At 33.9% G+C, this 20,412-nt stretch overlaps 1 protein-coding gene across 1 annotated transcript; it reads right to left on the reverse strand.

The window, feature by feature from the left end:
- Positions 1-12,384: 12,384 nt before the first annotated feature.
- LOC133865798 (zinc finger CCCH domain-containing protein 23) lies at positions 12,385-13,924 on the reverse strand. The gene has a single exon (XM_062302274.1). The coding sequence runs from the start codon at positions 13,880-13,882 to the stop codon at positions 12,746-12,748; it is 1,137 nt and encodes a 378-aa protein (XP_062158258.1). The 5' UTR covers positions 13,883-13,924; the 3' UTR covers positions 12,385-12,745.
- Positions 13,925-20,412: the final 6,488 nt, after the last annotated feature.

Consider the following 20,412-nt stretch of genomic DNA (forward strand, 5'->3'; position numbering starts at 1 on the left):
TTTTTTTTTCATATATAGAACGGTTTAAAAAATGTTATTTATTAAAAATGTGACATGAAGTGGAGGTTACTAGCTTGTTCGAATCCCCCTCCCCTTCTTGTGTGGACATGTAAAAAAAAATAAAAATAAAAATTTCCTTTCAAAAAGTGTTTTCTTCACTTTTAAAGATATGCTTCTTTTTTAATGAACCAAAAAATATATTCTTTTATCAAAGTTTTTTTGCAACATATATAAAACCCATAGAAATATACTTAATTCTCATCTCGGTAACATGTTAGTATTTTTTACTTCGATGCAAGAAACAGACTGAATTCACATAATTTGATAATCTACAATTTCTTTCTTTGAAAATGATCTTTATCCAAAAAAATTCTAAATATTCAACCCATTTTACTTTGGACAGAAATTCCTACCAATCCATTTGTTTGTAAGAAATTTGTGACTATATATATATATATATATTTATATATATATATATAAAGTAATTTTGTTCCGGTTGTTCTAAATATATTGTTCTAGTTGTAATTTTGTTTTCTGATATTGTCAGCGGAATCACCTTGAAATAGCAATTTCATGAATAATTCAACTGAAATATGTTGAATGAGCAAAGAGTATACATTCCTCGCAGAGAAATTCGTATCAACTGACACGTTCACGTGGGCAAAGAGTTATGAGTAATGATTTATAACACTATTCAAAAAGATATCATTTTTTACTATATTGTTTATGTGGCAAGGTATTCATTCACTTAAAAATAAATAAAAAAACTCAAAAGGTAGAGGGGATTATCTTGCCATATAGACAAGGTGGTGAAAAGTTGTATTTTTGAGTGGTGGTGAATCATTACTCAAGAGTCATAAAGGTATATGAGCTTACGGGAGAAATTGTTCGGTAATTAGGATCCTCTACAATTTTAAAGAAATTTGAGATTTTTAAATTATGTGAATTCAAGCCGTTTTTTACATCGAATGACGTGAAAAATGTTGCATATTAAAAATATGACATGTTATCGAGGCAACCAAAAAAAAAATATATATATTCCAAAAGGTTTTTTTTTCACTTTTGAAGAGACACTTCTTCTTTACTAAACCAAAATACAGATTTTTGCTCAAAGCTTTTATACGACATAAAGTGTAAGAACATTATAAAAATATACTCAATTATAATTGTTAACATGTTACATTTTTAATATGTAGCATTTTTCATGCCGTTCGATGCATGAAACTAAAACAACCTAAATTCACATAATTTGAGAATCTTAATTTTTTTTTTTGAAATTGTAGGGGATCCGATTGTTAATATGTCACATTTTTAATATGTAGCATTTTTTATGCCATTCGATTATAAAATGACTTAAATTCATATAATTTGAGAATTTCAATTTTTTTTTAAAATCGTAAGAAATCCTGATCCAAAATTGTTCAAGTGGAAGCTTGACAGAATATTATACAACCTTACGTTGAAGGAGCTGCAACATCAACTTGCTACTCCGTAAATATTTATTTATTTTTTCTTTTGAAAAAAAGAAAAGAAAAGAAAAGAAAATAACAAATAGAAGTGGTAACATTGGTATAACATTTAAAAACCTTTTTACTGTATCCAAATATGTACGTGCATGATTGTAACAAGTTTGAGTCTTAGACTATAAGGAACTGACCATTCACAGCAGCATTGGTGATGGCACCCAACCAGCTAGCCACCATCGGTGAATGCCTAGACGGCTAGACGACGTCAAGAAGCTGGTGCGCCGCCATGGCCGGTCGATGGGGAATTCGAACAAGCGACAATAGCACGGGCGCTCGTATAAGCGTTGATTGAGCGTTGACACGAGCGAGCGGCTGACCAGCCACTAGCCCTTCTCGATCGTCGCCATCTATTAGCCAAACATCCAGTCGGCGATCACTGCTTTCTTCTTTGACGACAGTTAAACAAAGGGCTAATTGCTCCATAAAACGATGGATAACATGCAAGTTGCTTTCTAGCACTTCAGCACAACTCATGGCCCTATGATCTGAGCATCAAATGAGGCCTGCAGCCGAGCACCCAGCACGGTGCTCGGCCACCGATCCTCCTCTATGGCTTTATCTCGGCGGCCAACCATACGGCTGACCACTGTGTTCCTCCTCCCAACCTCTCATCTGATGGGTACGTTTCACAGTGGTTTCATCCCAAAGCACGAACAATATTCGATCAGTGGTTTAATTCAAAACATGTGTTTCCCAGATATGAAATAAAGCACAAACAATGTTCTTAGTAGATGGAAAGTCAACAAAGGTAGAATTAATATTCACACTGAAAACACCCATATATATAAAAGTTTTTAACTAAAAATTAAAATGGTAGCAGGGTAATTGAAAGGTGTTGAAAGATTAGAACCCACAATAAAGTTTTAAGGGGACATTGAAAATTGCTTGGTAGTACGTTCATGGGTAAGTAAAGTTTTTCATTTTTGTTAAACCTGTTTGAAAATTGGTCAAATGTTCATTATACTCCTATCATTACTGTTAAAAATACAATTATGCCCTTAGATTAAAAACGAAAAAAAAAAAATCCCTGGCCATGGGTTTATTCCCACAATGGTTTCTTTTTTAGATTTTTTTTTTTTTAATAAAAAAATAATGTGATATAAGAGTATTTTTATTGTGAAAATACAATTATGCCGTTAGATTACTGTTATTTTTTTAAAAAAATTGTTGGAAGAGTTAGATTGGGGGGGGGGGGGGGGGGGTCAATTGCAACTTTTTAAAATTTGAGGGGATATTTCATTTTGGTGCAAGTATGAGGAGGCTAAGTGTAATTTTCCCTTTTAAACAACTATCCAGTGTAATATATTTATTTTATAATACTAATCATCGTATGCAATACGGATTAAGATCTTCTAAAATTTTAAAGAAATTTGAAATTTTCAAATTATGTAAATTCAAGCCATTTTTTTACATCAAATGACATGAAAAATGCTACATATTAAAGATATGACATGTTAATATGTTATCGAGGCAACTAAAAAAAAAAATCATTCCAAAAGGCTTTTTTTTCTTCACTTTTAAAGACTCTTATTCTTTACTAAAGACAGTTTTTTGCTCAAAACTTTTATACGACATAAAGTGTAAAAACATGATAAAAATATACTCAATTCTCATTGTTAACCTGTTACATTTTTAATATGTAGCATTTTTCATGCCGTTTGATGCATGAAACGACCTAAATTTACATAATTTGAGAATTTCAAATTTATTTAAAATTGTAAGGGATCTTGATCTGGCAATACACATTATAAATTTTTCATTCGATTTTTAAAAACTGATTTGGACAAAAATGAAGCACTACAACAAATTCCTGGATTAATTAGGAAGTGTTGGGGGAACTTTTGGTTGCTGCTCAAGTGTCACGCATTGGATGGGCAACTCTTTGGGCTTGGGTTCGTTAAGGGGAATCAAGCCTAGAACTCTCACCAACTAAAAGTAATTGGTGGCCACCATGGCACCTTTGACCTACAAAATCTAAAGCCCCAATCCCGGAAAGCAAGAAAGTCCATATGAACACAATTAAAAATGATTACATTCATCCGGCAACAATACCAAGGCATTATTTGGTTTGCAGAATAACTATTTCATTAAGAAAATAAATAGCTATTTTTAAAAATAAAATGCGGTAGAATGGAATGATTATTCTTAATCTTTAGTTTAGTAACAACTTATATACTTTAATTATAATACAATCATTTAGCTTCTTGTTCTATTCTTTTTTTTTCCTTGGTAAATATGAATTTGAGCCTTATAAAGTTTACAAGAACAAGAACCGTGACTATTTTAGGAAATTGATTTATTATTTGGGTTTGGTTTACATACATATCTCTGATTGGATTCTTGCTATTATTTCTCCTGCGGTCTTGCTTGGCATTCCTAATTCTGATGTTAGGAAATTTTAACTTTTTGCTTCTCTCACTTTGGACTTTATTTGGATGGCAAGGAATAAACTTATTCATGATAGAATTCAGCCTTCCCATGAGAAAGCTATATATTAAGCAGATTTCTTTCCCTTTGGACTTGCATTGTACGTGAGGCTTGGTGTTATGCAGCTCTTCCTTCTCTTTGGATGCTTCAAGGCAAATTTCGATGTTGCCGTGGAACTTTTGCTGTTGCTGCGACTGTGCTCAACGATGAGCAAGGCAATATCATTCAAGCTGTTACTCAGAAATTGGTTTCCACTGATGCGTTTATTGGCAAAGCTTTTGCTGCCATTTTGGCTTCTCGATTGGTTGCTTCTTCTGGTTGTGGAAAACTGTTTTTTTTTTAGGGTGATGCTCTTCTAGTATTTGTTGCCATCAACAATCCCTCGCTTTTTACTTCTTGGCCTTTTGCAAATTGTATTTATGATAATAGTTTAGTTTTATCCTCCTTCCAAAGCTAAATTTTTTTGAAAAGTGTCTTATACTGCAAATTGTTGTGCATATTGTTTAGCTAAGCGGGCCGCTTCCAATTTTGTTTTTAGAAGCATTCTCGTAGGATCTCCTATTTTCTCTTTCATTTAGAAGTGTGGAAGATCATCTCCTGTAGCTTTTTTCCTCATTCAATTTAAAAAAAAATTTAAAAAGGTAATTTTGCTCTTCACATTACATTGATCGGATACTCTCCAGTCTCCACTTCAAATGAACTGGAGAGAATCCATATACGTAAGTTGGTTATAAGCATGGAGATTGAATCTGATTCTTCCTCAATTTGAAGTAAGATTGGTAATTTTTGACACAATACAAAAACTCGATACGATCTCAATACGAAATTAAAAAGGTTATAGTTGAGGAGTCTAATTCGTTTAATTAAATAGGTCAAATTATAGTTGACCTATATAGTTTTATACACATATTTCGACACGAACTAAACCCGATATACGATATAATGACAGGCAATTTTTGACAAGATAGACTCGCGAACTCGATATGAACACAATACAAAAATTAAAAAGTTAAGATTAATGAGTTTAACCTATTTAATTAAATGAATCGAATTATGATTAATTTTTATATATATAGTTTTATAATCATAGCTTAACACAACTCAAACACAACGTACGAGCACGACTTGCCAACTCTTTTTGAGGTCATGAGAACCTTGTGAATGTATATATACGATCCAAAGAAGTACGTTTGAGTTTTTGCTCGGTGGGCAGCCCAAGTCCCATGCATCCCGTGGTCCGTGAAAGCATGAAATGAACTTTTGGTACATTCAGTGAACTGGACCATTCATTCCCTTTTTCACATTCATTCAACTTTTTTGTTTTTTCCTTTCGATAAATTTCAGTGCCCTTTTATAAACCTTACGTCTGTTACATCTACGAATACTGAAAAAGTTTATAGGCCTTACTCACTTTCAAAAGAAAGATCTCTTAACAATGTGGGACACTTTATCACGCCACCTCACGTGTGACATCTTTGGCCAAACAAGGAACTTGCTCTGATACCATGTAAAAGTCTATGGGCCTTATTCACTCTCAAAAAACGCATTGAGAGAGGAGAGGTATTTATGACTTATAAAGTCTACAAGACGGATCTCTTAGCAATATGGGACACTTTAACAGATACTAGTATGAAAAATAAAAAAAAAAAAAAAAAAAATTACGTCTTTTAGAGTCTATTCTCTAATATTTGTTGAAATTGTGTAAAAATAGCATTTTTCTTTTCAATAACCATTTCATACATGATGTGTTTTGCAAATGTTTTCGAGAGGATAAATGAGAAAGAAATAGGTTAATCTGATGTAAAGGTAAAATGTGTTTTTTAATTTTTTATGAGTGAAAGGTCAAAAAAAATTGTTTGCTAATGTGATGAAATAAATTCTTTTGACTTTTTTCTTTTTTTCAAATAAAAAAAAAAAAAAGAAGTGAATTGCCAAACCGGGCCCATGTATGTGAGTCTACTCTCAAGATTGCCTTGGTTACTTGAAAGCATTCAATGAACTTTTGATGCATTCAATGAACCGGAACATTCATTCCCCTAAATCGGTTAATATGAAAATAATATATTCAAAACAAACTAAAACAATGCATGTTGTTACAGTTTTTGGTACGGTGACGTGTTGTCTTGTGATTCATTGTCTTCCTTGATATTCGCTCTCCTCGTAATTTACAAAATAATAAACGGCTCGTTGGGGTGCCGACCATACCCCCACTCCGATGCCTAAGTCAGTTCAAATTATTCATTTTATGGAGAGTATCAATAATCTTAGAGCTTAGAAAATCTGCCTGTTAAAAATTCCTGACGTAGTAATCTTATTTATAGACTCACAGTTCACAGTTATGAAACTACTAGAGTGCTTGAAGCATAATCTAATTAGGAGTCTGAGTCCTAAGTCACATAATCTTTAATCTTATCTTCATAGAATTCAAATTGGGTAGTAGAGTCCAAATTGGATATGACACTCTCTCTCTTTAGCTAATGTCATTCTATTAGATACCTTATCTCATATTTGATGGGATAGAAGTCTATCTTGATATATTCGAGATATGCGGCTTTTTGGAAATAATAGATGGTCTTGTACTTAAGTCTAATCTGGCCGGGTCAACTCGATGGGCTCAACCCCGATACTACCTTAGGCCCACGTGTCTTTGGAGCTGATTATTTCTCTAACAATGCAAAAATAATATAAATGATAAGAAATCGTCCACTCTTTTTTTCCTCTCAAATTAGAAATAAACAAACGTAACCCTTTTCTTACAAAAAAAAAAAAAAAAACCTTATCATCTTGCTAGTGGATATCAATTTCACGGACCACTGTATGGCCCATGGGACCATGACTTGGGCTGCCCGCTGCCCCATAGCAAATGCTCAAACGTACTTTTTGGAATATATATATATATATATATTCTTATCAACACTCAAAGTTTCAAACGGTCATATTTTTTTTCAAATGCGGTTTTGTTGAGAATGAGAGAAAAGATAAAATAAAGGAAGAATGAATAAAATATTTGACAATTTTGTTACGGCTATTGCTCAAACGTTGGCAATCACTCTAGTAAAAATGTGATTTACATAAATTGAAGACATGCTGTTGGAGGTGATTTTTGTCTCATATTAACTAAATATACATAATATAAAAGTTTTAGAGCATCTGTTGAAAATTTTCTTAGTTGATCTTCAAAAACCCATTCCGTAAGTATAATAGTGTACAAGCGTAAGCGTAGGAGTTGGGAGGATTAAGATTCTCTCAATTTCAAATAAATTGATAGTATGATCAAGATTTAAAGTTTGTGGTATTACATATATACTGTTAGATGTAGCAGTTAGAGTTGTAAGCGAGCAAAGCTACTTGTGAATATACTCGGATTAGCTCGGCTTAGGATCGATTTGTTTATTAAACGAATAGAGCTAGAACAAAAAATTTAGGCTTGTATAAATTTAAGTTCGGCTCAATTTATATAGGTTCGTATAACTTCATTTTTATTATTTTTAACTTTGTAATGAGAAAATTGTTAAGTATTTTTTTTTTTTTTTTTAAAAAAAAAAAGATATATTCTTCGTAATGTAATAAATAGAAGTTGAATTATTGTAATTGTGAGTATGAATATAAATATAAGTGCATTTATGTGTATATGAGTAATTTTGTGTATTTGTGTATGTGTGTGTATACTATATAGATATATAAATAAAATTGAGATTAGATAATTTGAGATTTGAGTTAATTTCTCTAATTATTCAAACAATAAATCTTAACCCTATTTAAATAATTAATAATTAGTATAAATTTTTTTTTAAAAAAAATTAAACAATCACAACATTTACTTTATATATAGAATGACTAAATTAATTAAGTAGCTCGTGAACAAGTTTGAGTTAGTTCGAAAAAAAAAATTAAGTAGCAGAGCTTAAACAGATTATACAATCTCTGATAAATTCGAGGTCGGCTTGTGTTCAAAAAAATTAAACAAATCGAATTTGAACATTTAATACTCGACTTTCCTAAATTACAGCCCTAATAGCAACTTTAAATCTTAACCGTAAAATAAAAATCAACTTTAAATCTTAACCCAAAACTTAAGGCAAAATAAAAAGAAGGCCTAATGGCAAAGGAAAAGTATATATGTTCACCGCTATGCTGACAAGATCTTTATTTATGATTCCATTTCATGAGAGCGATGCATTACCACGTCATCCACATATTGATTGTTAATCACGTGTTCTAAACCGAACCTAATGGGTCAAACACGGTTAACTTAGAAGGTAACTCCGGGTAATTATTAATTAACGAGGAACTGAAAAATTCCAATATAATTAATGTCCCACAAAAGTACGAGGAAATGGAATTATATCGAATTTTAATTTGGTGCACCAAATGTACCTTCCTTCTTCCTCAAAAAAATTAAAAATAAAAAATAAAAAATAAAAAAAAAATAATTTACCTTCCTTCAACATAAATCATCAAATGGTGGCTGGAGCCAAAGCTAGGTATCAAGTGACCATCATAATACGATAATAAGGAGATCAAGATCAATGTTTAACCAACCCAAACCAACTTAGGTCCCCCACAACGTTTGCTTGCTTGTCTATTTATCATACCTTTATAATTTCGGTATAATTTTAACAACATTTTTTTATTAAAAAAAAAAAAAAAAATCAACTATTAGATATGTAGGATCCATGTGTTAGAAAACAGATCAAATGATTAGTTTAAAAAAAAGATGTTAGAGTTGTACAGAAGTTGTAGACGTATCATTTATCTTTCTTCTGTACGGCATTTTGGGTTTTAAATTGAATCGAAAAAATTTCTTTAAACTTAGTTTATAAATTTGTCGTATGCTATTTAACATGTAAGAAACACATAATTTTTTAATTAACGTGAGAGAATCATATGTAACTCATTTATAGCATTTAAAGATGCAAATTCTCAAAAATTGTCAGGAACAATAGTGGAAAAGGAGTTAAGGTGGAAAGCTCATATGGGTGGTTTTGTTAAGGTCAATTGGGATGCAGCCGTGGAGACAACTAAAAAGAAAATGGGTATTGGTGTTATAATTAGAGATAGCAAAGGTGAGTCATTATCAACCTTATTTGAACATAAGGATAATATCATTGTACATGAGATTGTAGAGGCAATGGCGAATTTAAGGGTCGTAAACTTTAGCCGACAGTTGGGCTTCTATTACAAGGTTATTGTGAATGGTGATGCTTTCGAAATAGTGCAGGCACCGGAAAAAGAGGGTAGTAATTAGTGCATTTATGGCCATTTAATTGATGAAACAACAAGGGTTTTGCACAATATGAAGAACCGGAAGGTTCATCGTGTTAAACGTAATCTAAATAATGTAGCTCGTCGACTTGCAAATGTAGCTTTATCTTTGAGTGTGCCTCATGTTTGTCTTGAGAAAATTTCTCACTGTATTTATGATATTATTGTTGTTGAGCGATGTACTTAATTTGTCTATTTATGATATTACTGTTGTTTTTCTTTCCTTTTTTGCTAGAAAGTTAAAGAATTTAAAAATCAATAAATCTTGTAAATTTTTAAAAATGCATTAGTTAAGACAAATCCATCCACATCCGTTAAGACAGTCTTGATGTGGTCGCTTTATAGACGTAGCATCTTAAGTCTTAACATATATCACATATGGATAACTCTCAACGACAAAGCGGTCCCAAAGATTGGCTTTTAATTTAAAAAAACATTACTCACAACGACAAAATGCATGCTTACAAACTCCGCTTGTCCCTTTTTAATCAACGTTTCAATAATCCTGTCTACTCTCTAGAGTCTACTAACCTATCACACCCACACGTGCGCCTGTACACACCCGCACGCTTCAAGCCCAATTTTTTTTTTTTTTTTTTTTTTTTTTTTTTTTTTTTTTTTTTTATTCTCTTTGGATAAGTTTAAAAAGTGCTTTTGAAACTTAAAATGTTTATTTATAAAAAACAACAATGTTAAGCCTATTGGGAGTTGCGTTAAAGGACTTAAAAAATGATTTTAGTACATAAAAAGTTATACCAAACAAAAATTGGCCATTTATTTTTCAAAAAAAACATATTTTTAAGTTTCATTTTTTAAAAAAGTTTTATTAGCCAACGTAATTTTAAACATGCTTAGTTTGATTAAAAAAAAAAAAAAAACCGTAAGAAACATTATTATAGTTCAAATTTGGCTTAAGAGCCGTAAAAAAAATTATAACACATATGCTTTAATTTTTTAATAGTCCAAATTTAATTGAAAGTTTTTTTCTTTTGATAAAAGGAGAATAAAATCAAATCTAGACTGTTAAGAAAAAAAAACAATTACACATGTCTTGGTTTTGTTTTGTTTTTTGTTTTTTTTTTTTAAAAAAGGAAGAAGATATACTTTAGCATTATATAAAGGTCATGTATTAGAGAAGAAGGTGATGGAAAAAGATAGCTTGGGGTAGGGAGTAGGTATTAATTGACCCATGAGGCCATCATGTTTGTTCCAAAGATATTGTTCTTAGCCAAAGTTGGAAATGCATGCATGAACTCGAATTTTTCTTGCAAAACGCAAAGACGAGCTTCAAGCCTGTGTTTGATTAAGAGTTTTGAGAGAGAGAGAAACTAATTGGTGATATAATTTTTTTTTTATTTTTTTTAAAAGAAAAAATGAATTTCTTTCAAGAAAAAAGTAAAATAAATTATTTTTTAATAGAGAAAAATACACGTACCCTCTCAAACTACCATTTTATTGTCAATGTGTCCTCAAACTATTAATCGTGTCAATGCCTCTTCTTAAACTATTAAAAAATGTCATTAACATTTTTTGAAGCCAACAAAAAGATAAAAATAATCCTAAAAAAATTTTAATAAAACAAATATATCATTATAAATTCGAAGATTAAAAAAAAAAAAAAATTAAAACCTTGGTTTTTATTTATTTTTAAATAATAATTTGTTTTTGCTTAAGGGTATTTTTATCGTTGTAAAGCACGTTAAAATTGTTTGGTTTGGTAGTGTTGGTGAAAACATTAACAAAATTGATAGTTCAAGATTAAATGATAGTTTAAGAAGTATCTGCAATTTTTTTCTTGTTAATAAAATAAAAAAATAAAACTTTAATAAAAAAAAATAGAAAGAACTTTTTGCCTAACCCACCCGAACCTACCTTTTATGTTATGTGGACAGGTTCAGCCGTTGAAATCGCATAATGTGCGGCATGAAGAGCAAGGACTAAAGATTTTCTGAACTACTAGTTCGGGGAAGTTCCTATTAATTCTTGTTTTTGTTTGAGAGAGAGAGAGAGAGAGAGATTTTTACAAAGCCAAACAGGCCTTGATGGCAGGCACGCTTTCTAAGGGCTTGTGATGGAACAATCTAGGGCGATAGACCACCGGCGCAAAAAACAACTTTATAGAGCCGCCACTACAGGATCCTACCCCCACCTCGTAGTGACGTGTTTCGATAAGTGACAAAAAAATTGAACCAAATCCTGAAACCACCGGCCACTTTGTCTGCCTTGTACGCAATATTTTATTACTTGTAATTATAAATATAATTTAAAAAATATTTAAAAAAATGTTGGGAACCAGAAACATATCGAGATTTTCTTAATGGGCCCCCATGCAATTGTTCCCCCTTTGACCCTTTCTTGTCCCCCTATAACATCCAGAACTAGTCCAAGAATAGTTCAGTGCAAGTGGGCACAAAACGAGATAAACTAAAAAAGATTTTTAAGCAGATAAGGACGCCTTTTTTATCACCTCTCCATCCACGTCACAAATCTAATCTCGATTCTTCTTTCACGAGGGTGGCGGATAATGGATATTATACTTTTAAATTCACAAAATTCTTTAATTAACATATAAAAAAAAAAATCTCAGTTATTATAATATATCTAAATTTTATCCTATAAAAACTAGTATTAATTTATATTATTCTGTTTTATAATATCTTATCTCCTGTCTGATTCTATCTATCTATCTCGTTCTCCTCCCATCTTTAGAAAAAAAAATTAGATTCTAGAAAACTTGAGCCCCAAGCATATATTACGTGGCTTCGGGTAATTGGTAATGTACATGTAGCCGCATTTGTTATTGTATTGCACAGTGTTGGAAGGAAAACAAGTACAAGTCATTGAATATTCAAAAATAAAAAATTGAAAATCAAAGTTAAAAAAAAATAGGAAAAGATTAACAAGAACAGAAAATATCAAACGAGTATTGGAAAATAGAGATTGGAGAGAGCATGTCCGAGTCTTGTTGCAAAGAACAACGCCGGAGAAATGTCAGCAGAGCATAAATTAAAACAAAAACAGACAAGAATTTAGAATTTAAACCTGGATGAAACTGAGCCACACAAATGGCCAATGGCCAATGGCCCAATGCAATTACTACTATTTTCCAACGCCACCAGAAAACAGACAGATCCCCATTAGACAACCAAGGTGAAGATCGATGATATCTACGAACACAAACATTGATTGGCAATAAATAAACAGAAACAGAAGGGAATTACAAAGATTAATAATATTCCGAGAAAATCAAACAGAAACCAGAAAGTTAAATACAAATCATAGACAAATCGATCAAACCAACCCATCCACGCCACCCATTCTTCGGCAGCCCTAAGAAATCCTTCTAGTCTATACAAAAAGTTACAAAATATTTCTTTTGTCCGAAAAGTACAAGGAGATGCACAAAACAGAGATTCTGATCTCTCTTCCTTCCGATGATCTACCATTTACAGTGTCCAAAATGAAGATATTTACACAAGTCAGAAGAATCAAAGGCCACCGATTAGCAAAAAGAAATAATCAAACCATCACTTGACAAGCTCCGAGACCCACCCGACATCAGGGGCTGAAACGGCCGAGTCGACTCGTCCCAGCGAGTTCTCCTTACGGAGTTTGGCATACATCTGGGCTCGCAGGCCCCTCCCAGACTCCACCCTCTCCATTGCAGGCTCCTCCTCAAATTTAGGATCCCACTGCTCATGTTTTCCGAGTCCGGACCGAATCGGGGTCCGAGTTGGAGTAGAGGGCAGACTAAACAACCCACGGGGCGACCCGCGAGGCGAGCCAAAACCAGATCCCATTTGAACTCCCCACTGAGGGGGGCTGATTCTCATCTTCCCAAGCTGAAGGTTCCGCATCGAGGCAGCAAGTTCACTCGCCGAGTTCAACGATCCACCACCGAGTATACCGCCACTCGGCGACAAGGGCGGCGAGTCAGACGGAGGAGAAACCGGCGGCGACATCAGGATTGACGTGGGGGACGAAACAAAGGAGCCCTCGGTCAAATACGAATCAAAGCCATGACGAATCGGCGACCCGTCAAAGGAATCGCCCGACCCATGACCCCTCGGACTCTGCTGGGGCAGGACCCTGAGTTGCTCCGGCGTGTGAGCAAAAAAGCAGACTCGGCGGCAACAACTCGGGCCGTCCTTGCATGGCTGAGTCCGGTAGCGAGCCGGGTGAAGCCAGCACTCGAAGACTCCGTGAGCGAACTCGCACGAGTCACCCTTACGGCAACTTCCTCGGCGGAACTCGGGGCAGGCCGTGCCGGAGTAGTGGTACTTCCGTGGATCCCTCCGGCGAGCCTTCTCGCCCGGATGGGCGTACGGACACTCTGTCCAGTCGTGCGACCTTGCACGAGCGCACCTCCGGACCTTGAACTCGTACATGCGGAAATCGTCGCTTGAGAAGGCGGCCATGGGAACCTCGGACTCCTCGGTCACTAAGTCCGACTGGTTCGACGGCAGGTAACGGTGGAGGGCCGTTAACGAGTCCAGGAGAAGGGAGTAGTCTCCGGCACCAGCATTGCCATTAAAGTTGACGGAGGGGCTAGTTGGGGAGAATGGAGACGCCATTCCAGGCGTCGGATCTTCAAATGGGTCCCAGTCCAACTGAGAGATTTGGATCGTCGGATGGATTCGGATCGTCGGATTTCCAATCATCATTTCGAACGGGTTTTGGTTTTCACTTTACAGATATCAAATCAGCGAGGAAATGGTCTATGATATATAAACTGCTTGGGAGTTGGGAGAGAAAGAGAACTTAACCGTGGTTGAGTTAAAACATAACCGTGATTAAGTTTTGTAGGGTCTCCTGAGAGTCTTTCTACGGTGTGGGCCTCCTCACTTACCTTACCATATGTCCTCTGCATGTTTGCCGCTGACTCAAATCTCCTACAATTCTCTACAATCCAAACCGTTCACGATTGTACCACATTTTCAATCCGGAGAGAGAAAATAAAAAATTCTCATTTACCCTCCACCTCTTTGGCCAACTATGCTTGGGAAACAAATCCCTATTTTTCAAATGAAATAAAAATGAGTTATTTAATTATAAAATAAAGAAAGAAATTGCCATTTCAAGTTTTTGGACAATTTTGCCCATTTCAAATGAAATAAAAAGGAGTCGTTTAATTATAAAATATGGAAAAAAAAATTGCCATTTCAATTTTTTGAACAATTTTACTCATTGTTTTATAATTAACCAGATCTTCTCCATTTCATTTGAAATGGAAAGAATCTGTTTGCCTATGCTTGAGCTTGGTGGGGTGGCCGAACCATTCTGAAAGTTAAGGTGATCGAACATTCGAACCATTCGCAAAGTATCTTGAAGGTAGTCAACTATGAGTAATGTTTCTTACACAATTTTTGTACAACTTTTACACAACTCTAACAACTTTCTTTTAAAATCAGCCATTGAATATTTAGGACCAACATGTTAGAAAACAAATCCAATGGTTGATCATAACAAAAAGTAGTTAGAGTTGTGCAAAAGTTGTGTGAGAGTTGTGTAAGAAACATTACTCGTCAACTATCTATAAAGTAACTGATAAGGATAGTTGAACCACTCCTAAGTTGTTTTAAGGATAACCGACTACTCTCATAAAATTTTGGATTAGTTTGACCGCTCATAAAATAATTTATAAGGATGTAGTCTGGTTACCCTTATCAATTATTTTGGATGGTCTAAACACTCTTTCAAGGGGGCTTGGTTGGAGAAACAAAGAAGAAAAGATTTGGTCTTTTTTATTTTTATTTTTTTTATTTTTAACTATTATTGATGAAGCGAGGCGATTTTTGTAACATCATAAACTCTCGAGGGTAATTTTATGATGTTGTTTTATTTTATTTTTTAAATTTGTTGTGTGGTAGTTATTGGATTAATTATCTCTTTTAATTTCGCGTGTCTAATAAAGGGTATGTTAGAAGGCTGAAAAAAGACTTGTAAATGACAAAAAGGTCAATAATTGTTAAGTCTAAAACCTAAAAGAGAATCTCGACAGCTTTACTTTTTTCTAAAAATGAAAATTTTCTTTTTAAAACAAACCATATTCAGCTGCTAGATTTTAGCCAAATTGAAACCCTAATTTGGCAATCATGATTTCAACAACAAATATGATTCGGTTTTTATTTTTTTCAAAAATAAATTATATTTTATTCAATTTTTTTTTTCTTCTAATTTTATCTCACAAAGTCAAACCTTAAAATTCATACACTAAATAAGAATTGAATTCTGATTTAAAAAATCGAACACCCAAACAAACCATAATCAACCCCAAAAATAGCTCTACGTCATATTGAAACTCAACTCTCTCTCTCTCTCTCTCTAAACTAAGACCTAAAAAATGTACATCAATTTACACGAGCAATTTTCCTCATCGCTGCAACAAGAACATGTAGCATTCTTTAGTTTTTTTTTTTTTTGTTAAATATCTTATTGGTACTTGAGTTTTAAGCGTTTTTAAATTTAGTACTTGAGTTTTCATTTCTATCATAAGTGGTACCTGAGTTAGAGGTACCTGAGTTAGAGGTAAAAACCCATTTGGTACCTCTGTTAGATTTTCCATTCAAATTTTAACGGCTCGCCATGTGTCAACTGCTAAGGTTGTGGCACTATATAAAAAAAATAAAAATCTTTAAAACATAATTAAAATTGAAAAAATTGAAAAAAGAAAAGAAAGAGAGAATAGAGGTGGCTGAGTCCAACCTTGAGTGGTCCATATATTAGTAAAGTCGTAATTGTTATTCCATCTGCACATGGCGCATCGGTCACAGATAATTATTGGATTCAAGGCCAAATATCAAAGTAAATATCTTTGACCATAGGTTCAAGCCGGTATAATAGTCACGTTGACCATTATATCACACTACTGGTGTATCCTGTTATATAATGCAAATATTGTATGTTTACTTCAAAGCAATCTAATAAAACTAATAGGCTCAAAACATATTATTTTGAAAAGTAAAATATGCTTAATCCTTTGACATATCGCACATTAACATAAAATCAGTTCCGTAAGCATTTACTTTACTCAATCGCTCATCCATAAACTTGGACGTCTCGAACTCTTGCTACTATGAAACATACCCTAATATTAACCGTAATGTAACGAGAGTTATAGCACATGCACATAAAAATCCTAATAACAATTTAGGTACTCTAAAATCTTGATAATCCATTTATGGTCATTGTTGAACGTTCGGTTTTGAGATCAAGCGTTCAACCAACAAAGGTTGAACATTCGGGCTAAATTGTGAACATTCGATCAGTACTAGAATGCATGAAAAAGTCAACTTCTAACTATATCATATTCTAGCTTAACCGAAGTTCTTAATAACGTTATAAAAACATAATAAACCATAACAATGTGATAAAACATGAAAATCATGAACAATTTCATAATTTTTTTGGAAAACATAATTATTCCACGAGATAAATCATAAACTCAACATGATTTGCTAGGAGTTTACAAAATATTTGGTAAACAACAGGGTCAGTATATAATCATTGTGAAAAATGGACCGGAGGTTCAAGGATTACTTTATGAAGGATGTGACCACTCTAAATGCCATATTTTCTCTCTCTAGAAACTCTCTCTCACTAGGTATAGGGTTTGCTGGAGTGCAAGGATGAATGATGAAGGCACGAGGGAGGGATAAGGTTGGCTAAGATGATTGAAAAGTTAGAGTGCTTTTTAGACATGATTGAACGTTTGGGGTATACTTCAAATGTTCGGGGAAACAGCATATCGAACGTTTTAGTAGGATGTCGAAAGTTCATGAAATAAAGGACAGCTCGATCGTTCTAGTGGGATATCGAACGTTCGACTAGGGTAATCCTCGAATGTTTCAAAAGGACCTCGAACATTCAGTTAGGATAAGAAATTGATAATTATTTAGATTTTGAAAAAATAAATTGGTTTATGGCGTTCATTGAGTTTAATAATAATCATAAGTGTTGTTTTTCCGATAAAAATGTTGAAATTTGTAATAAAATAGAAATTAGGGATGTAATCAAACCGAGCCGAGTCGAGTTTGAAGATTTCAAGACTGACTCGTTTATGAGTCGAGCCTAAATAGTCGAACTCGAATTCGAGCCGAGCTATAAATTGCATGTTCAAGCTCGACTCGTTTAAAACTCGGGCGAGCTCAAACTCAAGCTCGAGTTCGTTGAAAATGACATTCGAGCCTAGCCGGGTTACTGAACAAGCTCGGCTCAACTAGAGCTCGATATAAACTATTAAATTTTTCAATGAGTAATCAAAGCAGAATTTAAACCAAAGTTTATGAACAATCTCTATGCATTTATTAATAACATAAATATATAATATGTAACTATATAAGACATATTATAAAATATAGTACATAACTATAGTTTATAAGTAACAAATTAACAATATGTTATTGTATATAACTAGAGAGTATAAACTATGATATATGTATAATGTGAATAAATAGTAAGTCTAATATATTCTATATAACTAAGTAACTATAATATAAGTATAATATATAACTATTGTTAACCATGTGTGATGTGATATATGTATTTATATATATATATATATATATATATATATATATATATATATATGCTAATTATTTAATATTGTTATATTGTTATATACTAACTATTAATAACTTAATATGTTAATTTAACATACTAAATATTGTTATCAAAATATTATAATTAATATGTAATACTATATATATTATACTATATTTACTAATATATATGTAAGGTATGAATGAGCTAACGAGTCGAACTAACGAGCTGAGCTCGCGAGCCTCTATTGAATTTTGCCGAGCGAGTCGGGTATGCATCACTTACTAATCGAGCGGGTTTCTACAGTAACGATCGAGTTTCTACAGTATCGAGCTCAAGTTCAGATCGGGCTAAACCGAGCAGGTATCGAGCAGGCTATCGAACGGACTGGTTTATTTACATCCCTAATATAAAATTGTGTAAGAAAATCGGAAGCAATAAAAAAAATGAGACAAGAGAATTTTGGAGTCTTCTTCTTAGGCTTACGTCCACCATTAGCAGGGGCGGAGGGAGGGGGTCAAGAGGGGGCATTTCCCCCCACTTAACTCCTAAAGATTTTCCTTATCCCTGATAGGATTTTCTCGGCTACCTTGGTTGCTCACCCTCAGTCCACCATAAAAGGGCACCGAAATTATCGGCGGGATCAAGCAAAGAGGATGTTTCGCAGTTTCAAATTTTAAACTTTTAGTTTTAGAGATGAATTTTAAAAAGTTAGGTTAAGACAGAGACATGAAGAAGACGATTGAAATAGAGCATTTAAAATCACGAGGAAGACGATTTGAACTTTAAACGCAACGTTCATTAAAGCATCATTTAAATGCGTTGTTTCATTAAAGCTTGTGAAACATTTAAACATAACGTTGCTGATTTTAATCTTTACCATGAGTCGTGAGACTTCATTTTTTATTGGGGAAACTTCACAAAAGGGTACTAAATTATAGCGTTTTTTCACTTAAGGGTACCAATGTAGCAAAACGTTCAATCGAGTATATGAAGTTATCAAAACCGTTCAATGTAGGGTATTCCGTCACCCTCCGTTCTAAATCGATGACGGAGGCCAAAACACGTGCGTTTCACGTGATATTTTAGCCTCGAACTACCACTTTTGCCCCTCATCTAAACGATCAAAAAGACCCGTTATACTCGAACTCAAAACACACTCTTCTTCCCTCCCAACGCAACACAGCAGCCGAACTAGAGAGATCGGGCTCTCAAACATTTTTGTCCAACAACATCGTGAAAAGGTGGGTTTTTATTATTGGCCATTATCCTCCTAAACTTCACTCCTATTTTCGTTCATGAAGGAGACGGGTTTTTATTCTTGGCCATTTGTGCAGTTACGGCGCCGGGGTGAAATGGAGCCTATGTCCGACAGTGAGTCGACAGAGTCCAGATCAAACGGTCCAGTATGCAAATGTGGAAAGACATCATCATCTTGGACGTCGTTCACCTTAAGTAATTTTGGTAGGAGGTTATTTTCATGTGTAAATTACAAAGTAAGAGATTTTCCCCAAAGTTTTTCCTTTTGGTTTTCCCCAAAGTTTTTCCTTTTGATTTTCCCCAAAGTTTTTCCTTTGATTTTCTCCAAATTTTTTCCTTTAGGGTTCTATCTCTGACTTACCGTGAAATGGGTTGATTTGATTTTATTTCTGATTATTCAGAAACCAGAGGTGAGATGTGATTATTTTAAATGGCGTGATCCTGAAATCTGTGTCTACGGTCAGAGAGTTGTGTCGAGATTGAGAGATTGGCACGAGAATCTGAAGGCACTGAAGGCCGAACATGAACTGAGTCGAATAAATAGGTTGGATGAAGTTGGAAAATACAAGAATGAAGTTGAGAAATGCAGGGCTGAAGTTGAGAAATACAAGTTCAAACTACAGAGACAAAAGGATAAGTTTCGGTCAGTAGAGAGGAAGTACCAAATTGCATTGGTCTGTTCATGGGTGATGTTGATGTGGTTGCTGGTATATCCTTCGTACAGCAGAGAGTTTCTTCCATTAAGAATGATGTTGCAGTGAAACAATTGATCAATTGTAGGATGATCAATTGATCAATTTTGTTGTTGATCAGATGCTAATGTTGTAATTGTAGTATTTTGTAATGCTCTGAACATTTTGTAGTGCAAGATTTTGTAATGTTATTGTTAATATTGATGTTGTTGACATTGTATGGTGCTTGGTATGGTAATTCATTATGCACAATTCAATTATGAGCAATGGTTGCAAATGGGCATAAGCAAATATGGTACCAAATTTTGTAGCATCTTTGGCCACAACTTTGGTACCAAATTTGACCACAATCCTCATATGCTTGAGCATTAACATTATGCACTTCTCTTTTCCTTTTGTACCAAACTTGGGTACTTGGCATACCAATTTTGGTACCAAATCTGCAAAAGGGCAGTAAATAGGTACCAAACTTTGTTGCGAATTTGGTACCAAATTTACAAAATGGACAGTAAATCCACCACAATGATACCATAACCTGCACAAATCCACTTGATACCATAACCTGCCTAATCAATTTACAACAATGGTTGCAAGTGGGAAACATAACCAAATTTGGTACCAAGTTATGCAGTAAATACTTGGTACCAAATTTTGTTCCAAATTTTACCACAATCCTGCACAACCAAATACTTCCATACCAT

The sequence above is a fragment of the Alnus glutinosa genome, chromosome 4 (genome assembly GCF_958979055.1).
Source record: "Alnus glutinosa chromosome 4, dhAlnGlut1.1, whole genome shotgun sequence".
Taxonomy (NCBI): domain Eukaryota; kingdom Viridiplantae; phylum Streptophyta; class Magnoliopsida; order Fagales; family Betulaceae; genus Alnus; species Alnus glutinosa.